The sequence below is a fragment of the Notolepis coatsorum genome (genome assembly GCF_963971535.1).
Source record: "Notolepis coatsorum genome assembly, chromosome: 3".
NCBI lineage: Eukaryota > Metazoa > Chordata > Actinopteri > Aulopiformes > Paralepididae > Notolepis > Notolepis coatsorum.
In genome coordinates this window covers 57,492,159-57,515,246 of record NC_140167.1, presented here as the reverse complement: position 1 = coordinate 57,515,246, position 23,088 = coordinate 57,492,159, and the positions used below count along the sequence as shown (strand labels likewise).

The 23,088-nt window shown below is 44.8% G+C and overlaps 1 protein-coding gene across 1 annotated transcript in view; it reads left to right on the top strand.

Annotated features, from left to right (window-relative positions):
• Window positions 1–6,826: 6,826 nt before the first annotated feature.
• Window positions 6,827–23,088, top strand: part of LOC311225823 (unconventional myosin-X-like) — a gene marked incomplete at its 5' end in the record, with an annotated part of 175,189 nt that continues 158,927 nt past the window's right edge. Inside the window, one exon of the mRNA XM_084311217.1 lies at window positions 6,827–6,877. Within this exon, the coding sequence (XP_084167343.1) occupies window positions 6,827–6,877 (51 nt within the window). The remainder of the gene's footprint in view (window positions 6,878–23,088) is intronic.

Here is a 23,088-nt window from a genome sequence, read left to right as displayed (position 1 = left end):
GGATATTCTCCACATATTCAGCATCATCATCACATAATTCATATTGACAGCAGACACACAACAATATGCAGGGATAGTGGCTGTCAATCACACAAAAGAACATAGAGTAGATAAGTGCACACTACTAGATGGTGTGCAGGGTGAGTGGTTGTTGGTTTTTGTTTCATGATATTCACAGATATCGCGACGGTTTATTAATTTGTAACATGACTAAACCCATCTTTTCAACTGACTGTGAACACTGTGTACAGGGATATAATTGATCAGTCACAGAATTTGACAGTGGTACCAGTTCGTATGTAACCTGTGCACTGGGCCAACATTTGTGTCACCAGCCATTCTGGTTTAGTTTCTGAATAAACATCTCTAATTGGAATGGAATGGAGGCTCTTTCATCTGTTCTAGTAGTAGTCAGGAACCGAAGCAGATCTCATTTCTTGGGGTGGGGCTGAGCTTTGACAACACAGTTGAGACCAGATACCTGACTTTTTTATTTTGGTTTGCCTTGCAGGTAATTTTTATACATTGGTGTTATGTGTTTGGGCAATTCCCACCATCTCTCTCTCTCTCTCTCTCTCTCTCTCTCTCTCTCTCTCTCTCTCCTCTCTCTCTCTCTCTCTCTCTCTCTTCTCTCTCTCACTCTCTCTCTCTCACACACACACACACAACGATCATAGAGCGCCTCCCAGTCGGTCCTTGTGGTGAGGAGCAGCAAGCTCATTCGGTTCCCCAGGCTGGTCCACGCACTACACACACACGCACAACACATCCCATACATACACGCACACACTACACGCACACACAAATACACGTACACACACACACACATCACTGACGCCACACTGAGACGCATCGGACTTGGAATACCGGGACCGTGGCGAGCTCATACTGAGTTCGCTCTTTACCGGGTGGTTACCGTGGTGGACCGCGGATGTTTCTGCAGAGGGGAGCTTGGATTTTCTGATGTGGTTTAGCGCGCACACACACACGAGAGGTGTGCGTGATGTGGTGCCATCGCTTTCTTATGGGACGGTTGAGTAAATCGGGGGATTTGAGAAGACGAATTGAATGGAATACATCAACACGGGGGGACCGTTACCTTTCTCCGACCCTGACAAACCAGTTCGCCCCTTTTCTGTAGTGATTCGCGCACCCAGCACCAGAGCGAGTGTCGGCCCTCTCTCGGACTCCAGGAGGGAGGAGTAGGGAGGATGGAGGGCTTTTTTGTAGAGGTAAGCCACGGTGGATATGTGTCACCGGCACAGAGCTGGAGGAAAATAACCGAAATTAAATGGCCGCAGCTTGATATGCTATATTATAGCCTATTTTCAAATGATGGTACCCTTTACTGCATGATGTCTTTATAATTTACGAGTTGATGTGATGTCACCCGTCGAATGCACGCCGGTATCCGACACGGCAGGTGTCCTATGATCGCCTTTGAAGTGGTCGAGTGTTGACCATCCATATTCGCAAGTCGCCCATCTCAATAGGCGTGCTGTAGAGAGCAATATACACCACAGGCCTATAAAAAAACAAGACTGTCACATTTTATGACACCGCAAAGCACACGGGCCTTTCTGCCTATCGGTAAATAACAGTTCAGGGGGAGAGGAGAGAGGACTAAATTGGCTAAATGATAGCTGACTGGAATCAGTAAATGGGCTTTGCATCCATAATGCATCTGTCGGATTAAAGCCAATCTGTTGAGTGAGGAGTCTAGGACTGAGGGTGTATAACCCACGTTACCCACCCACGGTGGTCATAACAGCAACCTTCCTATATGCCAGGCTGCGGGTTGAGGTTGGCTATAGGCTTCCCTGCTTTGGTGCGCCACGGAGCAGCGGTATGCATGGACTAGGGTCCAGGGATCCTATGCAAGGGAATCAAGGGATGCACGGGTGGATTGGGCCGGTATGCTTGCGGGAATTGGGGAGTGGGTGCAGCAGCAGGAGAGTGGCCATCTGAGGAAAAGAGGGATATAGGCTCCTTAATGATGAGGGCTGTTGTTGTGACCCATGTTCTCTTTTCTTATCAGCTATTAATAGAATCATTAGTAAGATAACAAGATGGTCAATACAGGTTTCAGTAGGCATAACACAATCCTTGCTGCATATGTAAAGGATATAGACAATCATGTAGGCCTATGACAATGTGTTTACATCACATTGAACTGCAATCCAGATTGAGAGAGGAGAGTGTTTAATTTGTGATGTTTCCTCTCTTTAGGGATCAATAGGTTAATTTACTGCTCATTCCACAGCTTGGGCCCATACAAGCATGTCTCACAATCTGCCTTCAGTCATGGGAGGGGGGGGGGGGGGTTCCCTCCTCTAATTTGTCTGAATCCAATTGACCTCATAATAATAATTAGTTTGACCATCATGGTGATTTTATTTGAAACCACAATGGAGGTTTTTGTTGGGATGTGTCTTCAATTATCTCTATATAAACACAGGACTGACTTCAGATCAGCTCTGTCCATCATCCCTCCTTATTTCTTTCCTTTCCCTTCCCTTTCCTTCCTCCTCCTTTGTGCATCAGGAGGAGGAGGATGAGGTAGCCAGTCTCTCAGCTCACAGTCCCTTCCTCTATTTTGCCTCATTTCATTTGAAGTGTTGTTAGTCACACACACACACACACACACACACACACACACACACACACACACACACACACACACACACACACACACACACACACACACACACGGAAAACAACACAACGTCTTGTCCAGTTACTTTGATGCCAATATCCTTCCTTTCCAACTTATCCCCTTCCCTCTTAGTTTAATCTGATATGGGTTTAAAATGCCTCTCACATTGTCACGGATGTCAGGTCATTCACGTGCATGTGTGTGTACTGTGTACATGTGTGTGTGTGTGTGTGTGTGTGTGTGTGTGTGTGTGTGTGTGTGTGTGTGTGTGTGTCTGTGTGTGTGTGTGTGTGCGTACTATGTACAGTACGTGTGCATGTGTGTGTGTGTGTTTGTGTGTGTGTATCTCTACTGGCTAACATAGGACCCTGGGTCCCCCTTTGGGTCTGCCTTCCTCTGTCTGTTGCCAGGGGATAAAAGGTGTGATGTGTTGAGTCATGGTGTTAAAGGGATATTTCACTTTAGTAGAACTTGTCAAAACATCTGCAGTCTTACCTCCATCTATTCTAAAGTAATCTAAGTAAGCTTAGCTGTCTCTGTCGTCCGCTGTCAACACCACCAACCCTCCCAGGTGTCAGGCTCCTCATTCACTTCCATTCATTTTGAGATCTAAATATCATACTTCTGAAGTATAAACAAACAATAATATCATTCTGTTCTTAAAGGATACGGCCAGTGTCATTAAATGTTTTCCTTATTGTTGATATATATGAAAATGAAAAGGCCAATGATGCATTACCCCGACATACAAACATCCATTCAGCCAACACCACATTATCCACACACACACACACACACACACACACACACACACACACACACACACACACACACACACACACACACACACACACACACACACACACACACACACACACACACACACACACACACACACACACAGTCACACACACAGGAAAATTAAACAACACGTCTTGTCCAGTTACTTTGATGCCAATATCCTTCCCTTTTAATTTATTTCCATCCCTCTTAGGTTCTGATATGGGTTTAAATGCCTCTCACATTGTTTTGTTTTGGTCTGATGTGTGGGTCGGATTTCAGTGGGTATAGGTCTATAGGGGATGGGTTTCTACTGTTGGCCACACCTCAGTCTCTGCCAAGAGAGGTCTGGAGACATTTACTCTGTGTTTCACTACACACTTGAGTGCATGCTTACCAACTGTTAGTCTGCAACACTACTATCACCGACATCTAAGAAGGGAGATCCCCCCTTGAATGGCCCTTCTAAGGTTTCTCTCCTCCACACTGCCTGTGGAGCATTTTTCCCTATTGTTAGGTTTTAGTGAGTTTTTCCTTACCTTCGCGTGGGGTATGTCTGGGAGTGCTTGCATTCTTTCATTTATTTGCATTTATTTAAAATTTGTTGGACCTTATGGTGTTCTTGTTCTGTTCTTGACTTATTGTTATGTTTCTTCTTGACTTGTTTAAAGAAGACGTGTACGGCCCATGGGGACATTAACGTGTGTTGTCGGGCCTTACAAATACATTTGATTTGATTTGATTTGATACTCTATAATAAGTTACAAAACAAACAAACAAAAACAAAAAAGTAAACAAAGTGCAATACCAAGCAGGGCTCTTTTGCCTAGAGGTTTGATGGCATTACAGATTATACCTTTAAAGCCAGTGTATGTGTGTGTGTGAGAGAGAGAGAGAGAGAGAGAGAGAGAGAGGGTCTCTACAGTAGTTCCTGTAGGCCTACTGTATGTATACAGACCCTCTCCCCTGTCTCTGTATTAGAAATACAAGTGATTTTTGTCGTCATAGAGGCATCATATCAAAATGCAGATTTACCCTGTTCCAAGCAGACTCGGGGGACCAGTGAACAGCCAGTCACTAGAAGGGGTTCCATAGGTTAAAAAATTCCATTCCAATAATGATGTAGTATAAGGAGGTAGCTTACCAATAAGGGCCTTAAAAATGAACAAATACCAGTTTTTGTTGCGTCTTCTTCTTGTCTAAAGCCGATATTATGTCATTAGTAACTAAAGAGATGGCTGATAATGTGCTCTGAATCCAGATTGGTGCAGGCTTAGTACAGAGTGATTTGAGAGAAAGGACTTAAGTTGATTATTCACTAAAGACTCCAAGACTTTCACTAAGCAGGGTAACTTGGAGATAGGACCGTCATTATTTAAATCATCTCTAACACCACCTTTATGCAACAGGATCACATGGGCAGATTTCCCATTGAGATAGAAAGATTAAAAGTATGCGTCAATTGCTCTGTAATTAAAGGAGCAGCCAGTTTTGGAAAGAAAGGGGTCCAAATTATCCTCACCATTAGAGTGTCTAATACTTCATCATGTGAAAAGGAATGAAAGGAGAATTGAGGGGTTTATACTCACACAATATCAATATTAATTTGATATATCGTTAGCCCTACAGCAAAACTATTAGGGTGTTCATCTCTCCTCACACAGCATTGTGATCCTCCAGCAGCAGAACAGTGTGATATCACTTCGTGTTGCTCCATTTCCCACTCTCTCTATCTAATGTATTGATTACATGTCATTGATTCACAGACCACCATAACCCACCCAGCCTCCACGGTGGAACAGCCTTGGTTGAAGCCTATAAGGGAGTTGAAATGGAGTGAATTACCGGTATTGAGTTATGATGGTCACACAGTCCTGCATAATCCTGTATATCTGATAGCCAGAGACATGACTTCATGCACTGAGTGCTGGGCAGCCGAGCCTCTGGGGAGATGTCTGTCATCTACCCTCCACCATCACTCTGTATTTACCCTTCATCCATGCATTCCTCCACAATTCCTCTGTCCATCACTCGTCGGTATAGACGGGTTTCTTGTTTGTAAACACAATGGGCTAGATCCACAAAGAATGGATTGCACGGTGCAAGTTGCACCCTTACTTACAATTCATTATGAATTGAAAAAGGGGGACCCTGATGTAAACAAGATGAAAGTCTTTCTCTGGTCTGTATCCCCTTAACAATTGTGTGTATTGAGCTGTACTGTATTGTACCCATTCTGCAATAAAATTTTCATTCAATCAATCACCGCGCAGATTGATTGATTGAATGAACATTTTATTAACAGATTGCAGAATGGGTACAATACAGTACAGCTCAATACACACAATTGTTAAGGGGATGCAGTCCAGAGAAAGACTTTCGTCTTGTTTACATCAGGGTCCCCCTTTTTCAATTCATAATGAATTGTAAGTAAGGGTGCAACTTGCACGTGCAATCCATTCTTTGTGGATCTAGCCCAATGTGTCGAGCCAATCATCAATACTCGTTGAATCATGTGACTGAGTTGCCCCCTACCTGCATTGAGCTGCGGCACTAAAAAGTAGGCCTACAACGGGGCTCTATGGAGAAACCATGGCAGCCGCACTCCCCTGACTAAAAGTAGTTTTAAATGAAAACGGCTGGATGTCATTTAGCCAAATCAGCATGTCTGTGAGTGCAAGTCTTTCACCTTTTACATAGCTTTGGCATGGATTGATTGTTTAGATTACTAGCATGGCTAACAAATGCAAATATATTGTAGTAATTGTACTCCATTGTTTTGACCAGGATTACGTTCATTTTTGCCTCCTTGATGCGTGCGCACATTGAGGCTGAAGAAGCCTGTCTATATAAACCTCTATGAGAGAGTTGGAACAGCTGACGTTCCAGCTTTTCTTTTCTTTTTTCTTTTCTTTCTCTGAAATCAAATTTAACAACAGCATAACAACAAAAACAGCAGTCTAAATCAAGCACATTTAAAAACAACCCATGTTGAAAGTGCTGTACAGACTGGATACAACTCTGAATCTGAAAAATCTGAAACTGGAGCAGGAAGTAAATAAATAAATAATAAGGAATAAAAATAAAAAATAGAAAGAACTCACATAGGCATCAATAAACACAATAGTGCAATTGACACAAATCAACAAATTTAAAATAGATCATAGGAACACAAGCACCATATCAGGGGGACCCAAAGGCTAGCAAATAAAAGTGTGTTTTGAGCCTGAACTTAAAGGAATCAACAGAGGCTAGATAATAAAAGTGTGTTTTGAGCCTGGACTTAAAGGAATCAACAGAGGGGGCAGGTATGACAAAAATGGAGGTGTTTTCCCACAGTCTGGGGACTGCAACAGCAAAGGCACGGTCACCGCTGAGCAAACATTTAGAATGTGGGACGGCCAGTCAGTTGACCTGAGGGACCTGGTGGTGGAGTATGAGGTTATGAGATCTGCGATGTAGGAAGGGACTCGTCTGCCCATTTAGGGCTTTAAAAACAAACAGGAGAACCTTGAAATCAATTCTTTACTGTACCGGTAGCCAGTGGAAAGAACAGGACTAATATGGTCCCTCTTCCGTGTCCTTCCATCTTGTCAGGAGCCTGGCTGTGGCGTTTTGTACTAATTGCAAGCGGGAGAGGGATGACTGTATACAGTATACATGGAGTTGCAGCTTCTTGCTAGCTTCTCTGTGACCTTGCGGTTAAGTTAAAGGAACATGGCAACATTTGGGGGAATTAGGTTATTTGTCGTCTTCCCCAGAGACAGACAAGACGATAGGTACCCTTCTCATCTTTGTGCATGCAGTAGGCTACAGAGAGAGACCCGCAGCATGCTAGCTAGTTTACACAATTAGACTGGAAGTGGATACGGACCATTAGCCTAACAGCCTACCGTTAAAAGTAGAGATGTTCCGATACCATTTTTCCTTCCCGATCCGATTCCGATACCTAAGCTTTGGGTATCGGCCGATACCGATACTGATCCGATACCAGTGCATACATACATCTTACAGCTACAGATACTGTTTTATATATACTGTTTTTTAGTAATAACTAGGAAGTAATGGTATTTATTCAACAACAGGTGATTGTATAGATTAGTATTAGTATCATTAATTGACAACTATGCTCAATGAGTTCACCCATGGAACGGTTGTTGGGACATTGGTTCCGCACGGACGTTATACGTTGCACTATCCAGGTGCTCCGGTTCAGTTAGCTAGTAGCAGAGGCTCTGACTGTCTAGTAATAACGTTTATGTTGTGATTTTTAATGCACAATAAATATTCAACATTCTCTTTTGAGACTCCGCCTCAGACTCTTATCCTTTGGCACTAAAAGCTAAACATTGTCACCGGTATGGCTGTCCGCAACATGTCATTAATTGTGTGTGAGAGGTCGATCAGTGACGACGTTAGCGTGAGCTAGGTTAGCCAGTTAGCGTGAGCTAGATGGAAAGACAATGTAACATTACTGGTGAAAAAGTGATTTACCTTGGAATACTCCTTTTCCAACTTGCTGTACTTTGCTTGCAGGTCTGCAGCCATTATTGCTGGATTATGAATAGCCCCAACTTTAGCCAAGGTAACGCTAAAGCTAAAACTAGCTTTTCGGTTAGCTCTTCAGCTAATGCTAATAACACCAGCAACGAACACATCAGAGCTCCCCGTCAACACCGCTCTGTCGGGACGATGGCATTTAAGAAAGTATCTGCTGTTAAAATGACAAAAAGCATTGACACTTTAATTCACGGTCGATTAAAAACACGTTTGTTTTATAATGCTCACTCTCAGCAGGAGGATACCACACGTGTTGTTGATAAATTACGTCATATGGGATCGGAGGCTAGACTTTCAGCGTACTCGCCGATACCAGCATTTTAGGCTGTATCGGAGGCATTTCCGATACTGGTATCGGTATCGGAACAACTCTAGTTAAAAGTAACAAAATACACTTTCGAACAACTCTACCATGTGTAGAAATGCCTCAGCCTGTTCGACTGCCTCAGCCTTCCTTCTTGCCTGCTCCACTTCCAGAACCTGTAGTTTGTCCTCTGTAAATTCTGGTTCAATTTAGATACGATTCTGGATCTTGGTTTGTCCGGAATACTTCATCACCTTCCTCTCATAAAAAGTTGTCGATTATTAGCAGTCATTCTTCTGTAGATTTTGTTTAGATTTTTTTATGTTGATTTGTATTTTTGTTGATTTGTTTGATTTGTATAAGTGTATTTTAAGTGATGTTATTGGTTGTGTGTAATTTTATATAGGTTGTCTATGTTTTATTTGTTTTATCTGGGCCATGAGTCTGTATTAAAGTTTGATTGATTGATTGTAGGTTAGCTAGTCAGGGCTAAACAGGGCTTTTGAGGTGCTGCAGCATATCACTGCGCCCAGCCGGTGGTTGTTCAGACTATGTATCTGCTTAAAAAATGTAATGTCTCATTTTATATTGTCACAACATGTAAATCAGACAGTTTTGGAGTTGTTGGAAAGTGTATTTTGACGGTAGCTAGCAAGCTGCGGAGATTAGTATTTCTCTCTGTATTACATGTACAGAGATGAGAAGGGTACCTTTCTTTTTGACTCTGGGGAAGACAGCAAATTTGCTAATTTCCCCAAAAGTTTGCATGTTTCTTTAACATCATGGTTAGGGTTAGATTGGGGTTAGAGTAAGGTTATGGTTAAGTTACCGTCATGGGTAGGGTTATGATTAGAGGCCGGGTTACAGTTTGTTGCACACTCACCAATTCTTAGGAAATCCAACGAAAAGTAGGCACTCATGAGAATAGCCTGCATAGCCTCTCTCTCTCTCTCTCTCTCTCTCTCTCTCTCTCTCTCTCTCTCTCTCTCTCTCTCTCTCTCTCTCTCTCTCTATATATATATATATATATATATATATATATATATATATATATATATATATATCTCTTTCATTCTCTCTCTTTCCATCCCTTCGCTTTCTCTTTCCCCCTGTGGCTTGTCTCCTGGTCTCTCTCCATATCTACCATCCTCTCTCCTTCCCTTGGCGTTTCTCTCACTCTCTCTCTCTCTCTCTCTCTCTCTCTCTCTCTCTCTCTCTCTCTCTCTCTCTCTCTCTCTCTCTCTCTCTCTCTCTTAGGAAACTGGATGCCTGTCTGGCAGACCATGCATGAAATGTTAGGTGATGTTGTTAGCCACTGTACTGTCTCCCAACCCCCTCATATTCAGATGAGAGCACTGTGATGTATTGTGTGTCCCATTAACCTGTGTGCACCATGCATCGGGATGTATACAGTTATATATGTATGTATTTCATGGGAACGTTTATTCCTAGCAGGTGTATGTGTATGGTATGTCTAGACTGAAATCGCAGGTGAACAACAGCCATAAAACACTAACAACCAGTCAACCCGACATGTCTGAATATGAAAATAGCACCATTTGCAGATGCAGTGACACATCCTGCAGGGCAGCATCCTATCAGGTTTATTTTATTTTTATAGCTCATTATAACAGTTAGGCCTACGTCTCTCAGAGGGCCTCACAGGAACACATTGCAATAGAATAACACCCCCAGATGTCCTAAAAATGAGAAGAAAAATTTGGTAAGATTTATAAGCTCATTCAATTACATTAACAGCTTAAAGAGAGAGAGAGACAGAGACAGGGCTGGTATATGTAATATAGGGATGGATAGTGTGTGCGTATAACTCAAAATAAAAAAGAAACGTAACAGAGGAAAGTGGTAGTAAGAGACTGTTTTGTTGACATATTTCTATTGACTGCAACACGGGACACAGCACTGCACCATTTTACTGCCTTTGAATATCCCGTCATAAGCTACAGGACACGGAAGTGGCGTTTTGGAATATGATGATGTAGCGCCTAGCCATCCCTATAGGAGAGTGGGATGAAGGAAAAGAGATAGAAGGCTATAAACTGTTAAAGGAACACAGCAATATTATGGAAAATGTGCTTACGGAGTGGCTAGTTTAGGCATTGGCCAAAAACACATCTCCTGGAGTTTTAAGCTAGGCTAGCCGTATCCCTGTCCATTCATTTGTGCTAAGCTAGGCTAGCTTGCAGCCGGATAGCTGTCTAGTGTCTACTGAACACACAGAGAGGAAATTGGTATCTATCTTCTTGTCTTGACTCTGGAGAAGATAATAAGCACAGTTCCCATAATGTTGGCGTGCTCCTTTAACAGTTCATAGCCTTCTCCCTCTCTCATCCATCATGCACTCTCATATTGTACAGTTACCAGTCGCACCCCCCCTCTCTCTCCATCTCTAAGCTGTTACTGTAATTGATTGAGCTTATAAATCTTAATTTACCACTCTGCATTGTACTGAGTGCACTGTGGCAATAATATGCCATGCAGAGTGTTGTTGTTTATAGAGAGTGCATATTAAAAAAAGCCTTTTCATACCAGGGATGCATTTTTCAAAGGAAAACATGCGTATCAATACAATAATAAGTAATCTTGGTGCATTCTTTAGGACTTGTTGCAAACAAACATACAGCTGATCAGAACGTAGGCTTTGGTTTTGGAGAGAAGAGGGAGTGGGTAAACACAGGTGTGTGGCCTGTATTGAATGGAGCATGTTATAATTGTTGTTTGATTTAAAGCTTTTAGCTCACTTCTGTATTGACCAGACCTGCACAGATACCAGTAATATGTAGCAGCCCTATACTATACCATTCTAAACACTATTGTTTGGAATATTGTGATCAGCAAGCACTCAAAACTAAATAACTCACACTTGTACACAAAATAACTTGTTGTGATTATTGCATAGTCTAGTTAGTAACAGCAAGTATAGCATAGGGACATAGAAGTAAAAACTGTATTTTGTATAGTAGTGTACATAGGACCCAGTGCCTTTAAGTGATTTATTAACATGCCTATTTTATCATGGCCTTTTCTACTTGTCTACCAATTTTATTACTATTTACTATTATTACTAGGGATGGGTACCGAATTCGGTACTTTTGAGGTACCGAACCGAAACACGTCGGTACTACCGAGTATCGATTCAAGTGAGATACAAAAAATAAATAAAAAATTACCTTTTTTTTACCTTTTTTCTTTTCATGTCAACGTTCACACGCACAATATATGCTTACCTAGGATTTGACTTGATTCAACAACAAAGCAGTCGGAGCAATGGCAAGCCGAAAACTGTCGAAGTTGTAGTTATTTGAAGTTTGGATTTTTTTTTTACGACTGAGGTAGGTAAATTAAATTTCTTGAGACTAAAGTACCGAAAAAAGGTACCGTTGGGTACCGGTATCGATTCACAGGTACTGGTACCGGTACCGTATCGGTTCAAATGTGAAAGGTACCCATCCCTAATTATTACTATTGTATTTTTGCACAATCATAGAGGGCATGGCCAACCGCATTTTACTGTATGCCCTGGTATGTGATGAATAAACTCTTGAATCTTGAATCTTGTACTTGGTCAGCAGTAAGTGGCATCGGAGCACCTGTAGTATTGACCATGTACATACAGTAGAATACGAATAGTGCTATGTATTAGGACTGGGCGATTAATCGAGTTTCAATTTCAGTTACGATCTTGGCTTCCCACAGTCATGAAAACAAGATAACCGAGATACAATTATTATTGTGCCGCATGCCGTGTTGCTCTCGTTTTGTGTTGTAAATGCACAGCGGTGCGCTCCGTCCCCCCGTCCCCCAGGCCCAGCAATATATCGCGATACAGTGACGGCAAGTATCGATAATATTATATTGATACTTGGCATCACTGTATCGCAATATATTGCTGTATCGATTCCCCCTTCCACTCCTACTGGATATATACTCCCTTCACCTGTGGAAAATTTGTTGGGGGGAAAAAACACAGTCACAAGATTACAATATATTGCGAGTGCGACTCCTTTTTTCAACTGCAAATGATGTCCCCAATGGAAAACTTTGTTAACATCTGTAATAAAAATATATGTACATCATCTGTTTTATCTAGACCTAATAAGATAACGTTTTTCAGTCTGTTCACCATTTTCATCACAGTTCTATACACACTCATCTCCTTCTCAAATTTCACCACAAGAGAGTGCCTGTATACCAATCACTTGGCGTGGGAAAGAAAGTATTTATCTGAAGAAAGGAAGACCAAGGAGATACGTTGACGTTATATCTTTATTTTCTCTCTCACTATTTCGAGAAAATACGGCGATAATGTCTTCGTCACTGGAGTGTCTGGAAGATGATGATCATTCTGACCTCCACCGGCTTTTTCGTATTAGGGGCTCGCGTTGCTGATATATACTCCCCACCTGCAGTCCTCCTTGCTGCGGCTGGTTAGGTATGAACCTCCGGTTATACAGCTGGACTGTAGGAGGCACCGGCTGTTGTGAGAAACTGGTTGCTTCCGAGCTGGGTGAGTAATGTTTTGCTTGCGAGCGCTAGTTGTCTGCTAGTGCTATGGGGGTTAGCTGACAATTTTACGAAGGCCGGCCCCAGATTGGGGTCCTCTGCTCGGCTTCTTAGGTGGCGGATGGAGGATCCTGGTCTGACGCCCATGATGGTCAAACTAGTGGGCCGTGACCGAGACCTGGTTGAACCCGGGATTCTCTGGACAAGCGGATGCTTCTCTGTCCCGTGCAGGCCCCATCTTTCACATGAATATGAGAGTATACCCTAAAACAAGAGGAAAAGTGGGTATGGATCTTCTTTATCGGTAGTTCCATGCTCAAGTCGGCTGCAGTCCGTACGGGTTCGACTTCGGTGTCCCGTTAACCAGCGTTGCAGTCCTCTCGGCCTGCGCTCAGGGTGGAGGTAGTCCTGACCGGACTTTAAACACTTCTTCTTTCCTTCCCTTCTAAATGTTTTGTAATAACGATGTTTCCAAAACGTGTGTTGCTGCAATACATTGAGGATACGACGCGTGTTGTGTGTGAATTGTCTTGTCACTGATATAGCTTCTCTCTACATAGAAAATCTGCGTTGTTTTTTACATGTGTAAAAATGAACTGGTTAGTTGTGATGAGAACATGTGTGTTCATGTAACGTTTGTAACGTGGGTGAACTCACAACTAAGTGGGTTAATTAACCTGTGAAGCTATGCTTAGTGACATGTGATTGAGGAATGAATCCTTTTCTCAGCCTGTGATGACAATGAACAGCATGTTCACATATTAACAGGGGTACCTGTTCAACCTGGTCATATCAAGGGTAAGGTAGGAGGGGTGACCCCCCCCGGTTTCCCTGGGGCTTCCCCCCCTCCTCTCAGACATGTTGTTTACAATATATTGTGTCACTGTGTTTGTGACCTGTGGCCAATACGTAATCAAGGACTTATGTCTCTCTCGTTATGAAAAACGGCGTTCCTCTGTAGTAAGAGTGTACTTTTGCCATTTTTTGTTGTGATGAAGGGTTGTGTGTGTCGTTGAAATCTACAACTGGGTTAGGTTTTGGCCCACAGAATCACATGTGTAAGTCTGGTACCGGGGCTCTTAAAGGGGCCCTCTCTGTTCTGTGTTTTTTCCTTAGTAAAAATCAGATAGCAGGTTAGCACATGAGCTATGTGAAGCTGTTAAATGCTTCATGTAGCATGCTATGACTGGGTCATGGCTATACTTTGTCATTACATCGTATCAGGGGTGAGGGGTCGTAAAGGGGTGAACTGGTAAACCTTTCCTCCCCTTTTCTGATTGGTCAGGGGTTAAAACCCCCTGTCCTTCAGGGTTCCTGTCACGTTGCTGTTCGGCACGTTACAGGGTAGGGGGGGGTTTCCTGGTCCCATGCCCTGAAAGATTGGGCGTGTGCACTGCGGAAATTCCCCTGCCATAGAGTACGTCACTGAGCGCGTTTCTATTGGTAAGACTTCCGTGAGTTGTTCAGGTTCCATGTTATGGATCTGTTTCAGGGAGTTGTCAGAGCCTCCTCCTCACGAAGCTCCTCCTCGGGGAGAAGTGCCTTCTCTGAGTTCGGACCCTCCTTCCCAGTGAGGGAGCCTCCTCAGAGTTTCAGAGCCTCCTCCTCAGATTGTCAAGGTGAGTAGAACTTCAAAAAGGAGTTCTGCTCTATTGTATGTGTATTCGATTAAATTCGAATTCAATTGAGTGTGTATTGGTTCAGAGCCTCCTCCTCGGAGAGTCCTAACCCAAGTGTTACATAGCTCAATGTTGCAATATTTCTTTTCAATCTATACAGCTCGCGTGGGAAGTCTCTCTGGGGGTTCCCCGTCCTCTCCTTTTTGGAGTAGGTGGACGGGGTATTGTTTAGGGTTCCCCTGACTCCTCGCCTTATATGTCTGTTGAGTCATGGGTTTCCCCCCGTCATAGGGGTACGTCGCTCACCGTCCCCTCTTATGAAGTGTGGTTGACGGGGTGGTGTTTCCCTCAGCTGCGTCGCATGGGACCCATGTCCGTATTATTTTTTCTTTTTTCTGAAAAATGTTAAATAAAAAAGCGGCTTCTTGTCGTTCCCCAGGCGGCTTGGAGGAACGGTATCTGGTGTCTTGTTAGACTATCCATTGATGTGTTTTGGGTCTCGACGTGTACATAGTGCTGGCACTGTGCGTTTCTGATAGGAATCACGCATGAGGCTGGTGCGCCTTGGTTGCTCGTTATTAAAACGGCGTTTTTATAGGGCAACTGGGATGGAGTTTTTCTCTTCCGAGAGCCAGTTTACTAGGTTGTCTCGACGAATTCTCGTTCATATCTGGGGGATGTTAACGGAATAGATCAAAGCATAGGTAGAGGGGTCTCACGCCCTTGGGGTGGGCCACTGAGCGCGGTACGAATAGGACCGTCTGGGTGGCGCCCTCTATAATGTTTTAGATCGACACGCGTACCTACCCCCTCTCCTGGAGTGGGGATGTCGGCGTGATTAGGGCACGGGACTGGTTCTGGTCACGCTGGTCCAGGTCAGTTAAACCCGTTGTCCGCCGGGGACGCAGATCTTCTGTTCTGGTACCCTGAGGGACTTGTGCTTTTTTCAGGGGGAAAAATGCCGGGTCGGCCCGGGTGTCACAGGGTTGGGCGTTATGGAGAAGCTGTCATGAAGGGCTTGGTTCTCCATTCTTTTCGCCCCTCTCTTCTCCCGCTTACGCATGGCTGAGAGGGGGCTGTTGAGGTGGTTTTTATAGTACTCCTCTGGCATCGTTTTCGTCGACCCGTAGGCCTGGGATAACCCCTTTTTGAAAACTGAAACACTTGTACTGCGGTATAGCCAGTGTATACCCGCAGGTGTGTTTTGGAGTTTTTTCCTGAGGGGTTATAGGAACAACCACCGCATGAAGAGGGTGGTTGATTCCCTGGTGTGTTGGAGCGGAGTCAACTCCCGGGTTACCCGGTTGAGTGTGCCCCTGCACGTTCATGACGTCTGCCAATCGTGTCAGCCTTCTCTGCCTCGGCCCCTCTAGAGCGTCTGGGATTTTTTGGTGGAGGCTGTGACATGGTGCTCAAACAATGCCAGCATACGTCCCTTCCGCCGGGGTGCTGTTTTCAGTTGACCCCTTTGGCGCCTGTCTCGTCCGCAGTGCTCCAGGCTCGGGTCAAGTGCCTGCTGCCTGGATTGAGGGATCGGCCTCTTCTGGAGGTCGTCTCCCCGGTGCGCTGCCTGCTCCCGCTGTAGTGTAGCCTCTTGAGTGCTTCGAGTTACAGCCATGCTGACTGCCTGAGTATGCCAGGGTCAGTGTGCCAGGCGGCGTGCTAGTGGGGGGAAGGGCCTGCTCTTGGATGGGCCCCGTCCGAATACGCTGGCGATGTGGGGGGCGGTGTCTCTAGTGACCGCCTGGTGAGGTCTTGATGCTGTGGCGTCATTGGCCTCTCCGGGCCCCCTTTTTCCGGGGGGATCCAGTCCCTTCTGGGTCTGGGTCTTCCTTCGCGCTCTGCTGCTACGGCCTTGCCACGGGGTTGAGTTTGCTCTTGACCCCGTGTTTTTGGGGGCGGTAACAAGGTTTGTTCCTTCCGTTCGTTCCCTGGTGGCATGCGGGTTGTGCGTGTGTGCGTAGTCGTGGGGTCAAGCCACGGTCTGCTCGCCCTGTGCGTTGAGTTGCTCGAGTTCCTCTTCGCACGGTCGGATCCGTCTCCCTCCCGTCCTCCAATAGGGAGGGTATCCCTCCATTAGGGAGGGTCGGGGGGCTTGGTCCTCCCCGGTTCTGATGGTTGTGGGGGGCCTCAGCGGGGTACATTTGTCGAGCTTCAGCTCCCACTCAGCTCCTGTTGTGCAGATGACGCTGAGCGGAAGCTAGTACGATATAGAACGATAGGTTATGAATATAACCGTAGTTCCATGAGTACTAGTGACGCTCAGCGTCTAGACGCCACTGCGGCCCTTGATCTTACCTTGTGGTGAAATGATTGAGAAGGAGATGAGTGTGTGGCCCCACCCCTGCTTATGTAGGGGTGTGGTCAGACGGATGTTGGTATGTAAAGGTACATTGTGAAGTTTTTATTCAGTGCACGTCACTGGAGTGAGATGTGTGCAGATGACGTTGAGCGTCACTAGTACTCATAGAACTACGGTTATATTCATAACCTATCTTTAATGGGATTGTCAAGCAAAAAACGATTAACATTTTTAAATTAAAGTCTTCCATTGGGGACATAATTTGCAGTTGAAAAAAGGTAATAAGTCGCAATATAATGCAATATTGTGACTCTAATATCATGATACTGTGGTATCGTAGGGCCTCTGGTGATTCCCACCCCTAATATCCAGGTTAGACCCTGTAACACTTGACCATATGCTGCTACAACAAGGCCACAGAAAGTGGCTTTTAACAGAGTTTTCCAACACAGATGGCAGATGGTACAAACACAGGCCTTTATTGAAGGTGTGGCAGGATGTTAAAAGCCAGAGCAGATGGTTCATGCCGTCTAGACAGAGCTCTCTGTGTGTGAGGATGGCAGATTGAACCTGTGTCCATTGATTACCTCACTGTACAACAGGTGTGCAACCACCTCTGCTCCCAGGTCTAATTAGACTGACCCAGGCCAGGCGTGGCGGCTTGAAATCAGCAAATAGCCCAACAGCCCAAGTCGACAGTTTACTATGTGATTCCGTTCTCAGTATCAATGAGAACTCGAAACAAAGTACTCATTATTGGTCTGCAAAAAGTGGTCTGCACTTCTTGTAAAAAAAAAAAAAAAGATTTGTTATGCTTTTCTCCCATCCCCAAATGTTGTGGTTATGCCAATTCTCTCCTGGTTGTTACGCTGCCCTAGGCCTACTGCTCCTCTGGGGAGGGTGTAGACTACCACATGCCTCCTCCGAGTTACACTAGGAGAGCACAACGTGCGCAGAGGTTCACGATATCTCCCCCAGACCCCCCCCCCCTGACTGACCAGTACGTGTCGCTATTGCAGTGACCAGGACTCATACGCCCACCGGCTTCCCACCCACTTGTGTTCGTTGGGATGACTGACCAAGCCGGAGGTACTGCTGACGTGGTAGACGAGTGCTTAGACCTCTACGCTACCCAGCCGCTCCTAGGCACTGACCATGTCCATGTAACACAGTGTACTATGTAGGGTACACTAGAATGTGCTTAGTAGAGGAGGCTAGTTCAGTGGAGTGGAGAGAACAGTTGCTGGAGATGTGTGAGTGTGACCTATATTCAGCAGATCCCAACACATTTGTTCTGCTCAGACGCTGCATCATATATGGCCCTCTCTCTTTTCTCCACCTCTCTCTGTCTTTCCATCCCTTCGCTTTCTCTTTCCCCCTGCGGCTTGTCTCCTGGTCTCTCTCCATATCTACCATCCTCTCTCCTTCCCTTGGCGTTTCTCCATCTCTCTCTCTCTCTCTCTCTCTCTGTGTCTCTCTCTCTCTCTCCTTCTCCATCCCCTTGGTCTCATTCTCTTGTTCCTACTGTATGTGTAGGCGTAGGAGAAGAGTGGTGCTCCCCTCTGTAGAATCCCATTAAAGCTGTGTTTCACACTACAGCAACTGGGAATAAAACAGCATCTCCCAGCATCCCCCACTGCAGAGAATGCCACTGTCTGCTTATTCAAGACACAGTATGCCATGTTTTCCAAACCCACAGGAACATCAGTCTTGTTCTCCCATTGTTCATTGTATTGTCATTGTATTATCTGGAGAAACAGATCGTGGGAAAACCAGGTTTCCTGTAAGGTGTGAAAATACAATGTAAGAAAGCAATGAAGAAAAAAGAAAAAAAACGATTTTCACCATAATTATGCTATATTATACACTCTGAACACCATATCCCACAATTATTCTCCGTCCAACACCATCTCTCCATAGATGCTGAGGAGAGCAGAGAGGCTGTTACCATGGCGCCCTGTTTCCATGGAGTCTGGTTGCCAGGGTGTTGCTGGGGGTGGGGGTGTGTGACTGTAGTTTTAATCCAAGATGAGAGAGAATGTGATAATTAGCCCACTGCTCAAAACCTGCCTTTCTAAAGTGGTTTGCACTGTACTGTACATACATGTATGCACACTGACACATGTGCGTGCGCACACACACGCACGCACACACACGCACGCGCACACACACACACACACACACACACACACACACACACACACACACACACACACACACACACACACACCGTTTGTGTGGGTCTAATTTAGTTCGGATACATCATTAATGTGTTTGTTGGGGAGGAATAGAAAGGTTATCAGCCTCTAAACACTGATAGACAACAGAATTCATTTACATACAATATGTGTGTTAGTGTTTGATTGTATGTTTGTTTGTGTGTGTGTGTGTGTGTGTGTGTGTGTGTGTGTGTGTGTGTGTGTGTGTGTGTGTGTGTGTGTGTGTGTGTGTGTGTTTTCATGCAATCGTCTATATGGCATCAGGTTTTGAACAATTTGGGATTTTAACTCTAATCCCTTTCACAGGCAGATGTGTCTCATACAACCCCTAACCCCCCCAACACACACACACACACAAACACACACACACTTTGGCGTTCCCTTGTCAACCACCATAATCTGTCGAGAGCATCACCTCCCTGATCGCATTATCACCTTTAATGGAATATTACTGACACACATCCTATAGCCGCAGGCTGGGCATCAGAGCACTACGCTATAGAGGGTCAACATCATAGTAAATACAGTAGGTAAAACAAGGCTATGCAAAGCCAGACATACTAAAGGGATATACTCTGGATGTACCTCTGGTCCTACCCATATGCATCCATTCATTCATGCACACTCTAGTACCTAAGTACTAGATATATACACAGGCACACAAACTCACAGACATGTGTACGTACACACACACACACACACACACACACACACACACACACACACACACACACACACACACACACACACACACACACACACACACACACACACACCCTATTGAGAAAATCAATAACAATAGTACAACCCCCCCCCCCCCACCACCACCACCTGGGGGGGTGTCTCCTCCATGCCTGATTAACCCTCTCATCACCTCTATAAACCCTGCTACACGTACAGCCACGCCCACGTCCCCTCTCTTGTCAGAGGCCCATTAATCTAGCTAGAGGAAGTAGGTGAGTTAGGGTGGTGGCCGGTGGGGTTATGGTACTCTGACAATATCTACATTCATATTATCTGGAACATATACTGACTCCAGGATTGCTTCCTAGCTATGGCGTTTAGGGACAGTTGAAAAGATGGAGAAGGACTGAGAGTGCATCAGACAGACATGTGTAAAGGGCTGATGGGAGACAGCTGGAGAGGCCTGTGGACTGGGGAGTTATTATAGGTCTGCATTAGTGATGCTTGGCTGCTGTGTTTGGGGGCGTCTTCAAGTTGTCAGGCTGGTGGTTATTTACCGTATGTAGCTAATGAGATTCTTACTGCACTTATGAGCAGCCTTAAACCACACAGACACACCACACACTACCACACCCCAACCCCCTGACCCCTCTCTCTTCCACATTGTCTCTTCAGTCAGCTGTTTCTATCATCATTTATTCATATTTCTTTCTTCTTTTTCTCCCTCATCCTGTCTTTCTATTCCCATTATACTTTGACCACATCAAACTCTTCTCTTCTCTTCTCTTCTCTTCTCTTCTCTTCTCTTCTCTTCTCTTCTCTTCTCTTCTCTTCTCTTCTCTTCTTTTCTCTTCTCTTATCATCTTGCCTCTTGTCTTCTCTTCTCTTTTCTTCTCATCTAATCTCTTCTCTTTTCTTCTCTTCCGTTCTCTTTTCTTCTCATCTCATCTCTTCTCTTCTCATCTATTTTCTTCTCTTCTCATCTCTTTTCTTCTCTTCTCATTAGGGATGCACGATAATTATCGGGCCGATATCAGCAATTATGACGTCATCCCGATAAACCCGATAACGTTATTGATAGCTCCGATAATATAATATATTTTTTGGTAAAAAAAAATATGCAGTGTGGGTGAATTGGGATGAAGGGCGTTTGTTTTTACTGTAGACTCCTCCCGTTTTGCCAGTACTGTGGTACGACTGATAGCGTGTGGTTTAGGAAGAGGGTGTTTTACACAAATCCAGCGGTAAGTTTCAGAAGCAGCGCGGATGTAAACAAAGATGGCGTCAGTAGTGTGGGAATAGTTTCAGAGGAAACATTTTTGCTTGCTATTTGTAACAAATGCAATGCAGAAGTTCCACGAGGAGGGAAAAGGGCAACAACTTATAATACATCCAACCTAACAAGTCACCTGCAACATCACCACCGCTACGATGGTGTGTTATTGTGTTAAAAGCCTACGATGACGCGTGAGCAGCTAAAGCTGCTGCAAATCTAGCCCCTTTCATGACTATGATGCAACCCTTGGTTGAATACGCAGTCACTTATTGCTCCGTAGTAGCCAGGTTAATTTGCACCACCAAGCACTGCTTAAAAGCTAGCGGCTTGAGCCCTTGGGTCATTTCTGTCAAACTTCTTTAATTTAGCAAACGCCTCGTCAATAGGTACAAGCGCCGCGGGTTCCTTTGTAGCTGGCTTTGGATTCACAGCAGCTTTAGCTGCTCGCGCGTCGTCGTAGGCTTTTAACACACCATCGTAGCGGTGGTGATGTTGCAGGTGACTTGTTAGGTTGGATGTATTATAAGTTATTGACGGATTGTGAATTTTCTGATTCAAATTATATTTATTTGGAAAAATAAATATGGTCACTTTATCAGTCAAAACTGTTGTCTTGGCTTTGTTTTGTTCATAGTAGTAACGCTCATGTCATGATAAATCTGGTTAGGTCAAAACTACAGGAATATACATTTAAAAAAAATTGTATAATACAATAAATATCGGTTTATCGGTATCGGGGTGTGTGTGTGTGTGTGTGTGTGTGTGTGTGTGTGTGTGTGTGTGTGTGTGTGTGTGTGTGTGTGTGTGTGTGTGTGTGTGTGTGTGTCCCGACCCCACTTCTATGTTTCAATAAATTATTTGCATTTAAAACTATTAACACTGACTCATTCCTTCAGTCCACTCAAAATTATGCTAATATTCCTTATGTTGTTTATGATATTAATTGAAAATAGCATATGAGAGTATTATATAGTAATAATAACACATGGCGATATACTAAAAAGCTATTTATAATTTTTGGCTGGTAAAAAATCTGATTGGCTGGTAGTTTCTAAAATCTACCAGCCAAATGGCTCGTAAGTCAAAAAGTAAATTTTGTTCCCTGGCGCCGGCTGTGTGACGTACAGGCGTAGAGGCAGCTCTGTGTGGCAGTGTGTTTCAGGCTGTGTGACGTACAGGCGTAGAGGCAGCTCTGTGTGGGAGTGTGTTTCAGGCTGTGTGACGTACAGGCGTAGAGGCAGCTCTGTGGGAGTGTGTTTCAGGCTGTGTGACGTACAGGCGTAGAGGCAGCTCTGTGGGAGTGTGTTTCAGGCTGTGTGACGTACAGGCGTAGAGGCAGCTCTGTGTGGGAGTGTGTTTCAGGCTGTGTGACGTACAGGCGTAGTGGCAGCTCTGTGTGGGAGTGTGTTTCAGGCTGTGTGACGTACAGGCGTAGAGGCAGCTCTGTGTAGGAGTGTGTTTCAGGCTGTGTGACGTACAGGCGTAGAGGCAGCTCTGTGTGGGAGTGTGTTTCAGGCTGTGTGACGTACAGGCAGCTCTGTGTAGGAGTGTGTTTCAGGCTGTGTGATGTACAGGCGTAGAGGCAGCTCTGTGTGGGAGTGTGTTTCAGACTGTGTGATGTACAGGCGTAGAAGCAGCTCTGTGTGGGAGTGTGTTTCAGGCTGTGTGACGTACAGGCGTAGAGGCAGCTCTGTGTGGGAGTGTGTTTCAGGCTGTGTGACGTACAGGCGTAGAAGCAGCTCTGTGTGGGAGTGTGTTTCAGGCTGTGTGACGTACAGGCGTAGAGGCAGCTTTGTGTAGGAGTGTGTTTCAGGCTGTGTGACGTACAGGCGTAGTGGCAGCTCTGTGTGGGAGTGTGTTTCAGGCTGTGTGACGTACAGGCGTAGAGGCAGCTCTGTGTGGGAGTGTGTTTCAGGCTGTGTGACGTACAGACGTAGAGGCAGCTCTGTGTGGGAGTGTGCTACTTTTTGTCATTCTTCATTAATTGGGATGAAGACTCTGGGCCCGTATTCACAAAGCTTACCAGAATAGGAGTGCCGAACTGCCGAACCACGCGTCCTCATGACCTTATTGAATGTAATACACTGAAGCTGACTTTGTGAATATGGAGTGTGTATAACATCTTAGAATAATGGCGACTAATCCTAGATCAGTATTTCTACTCTTA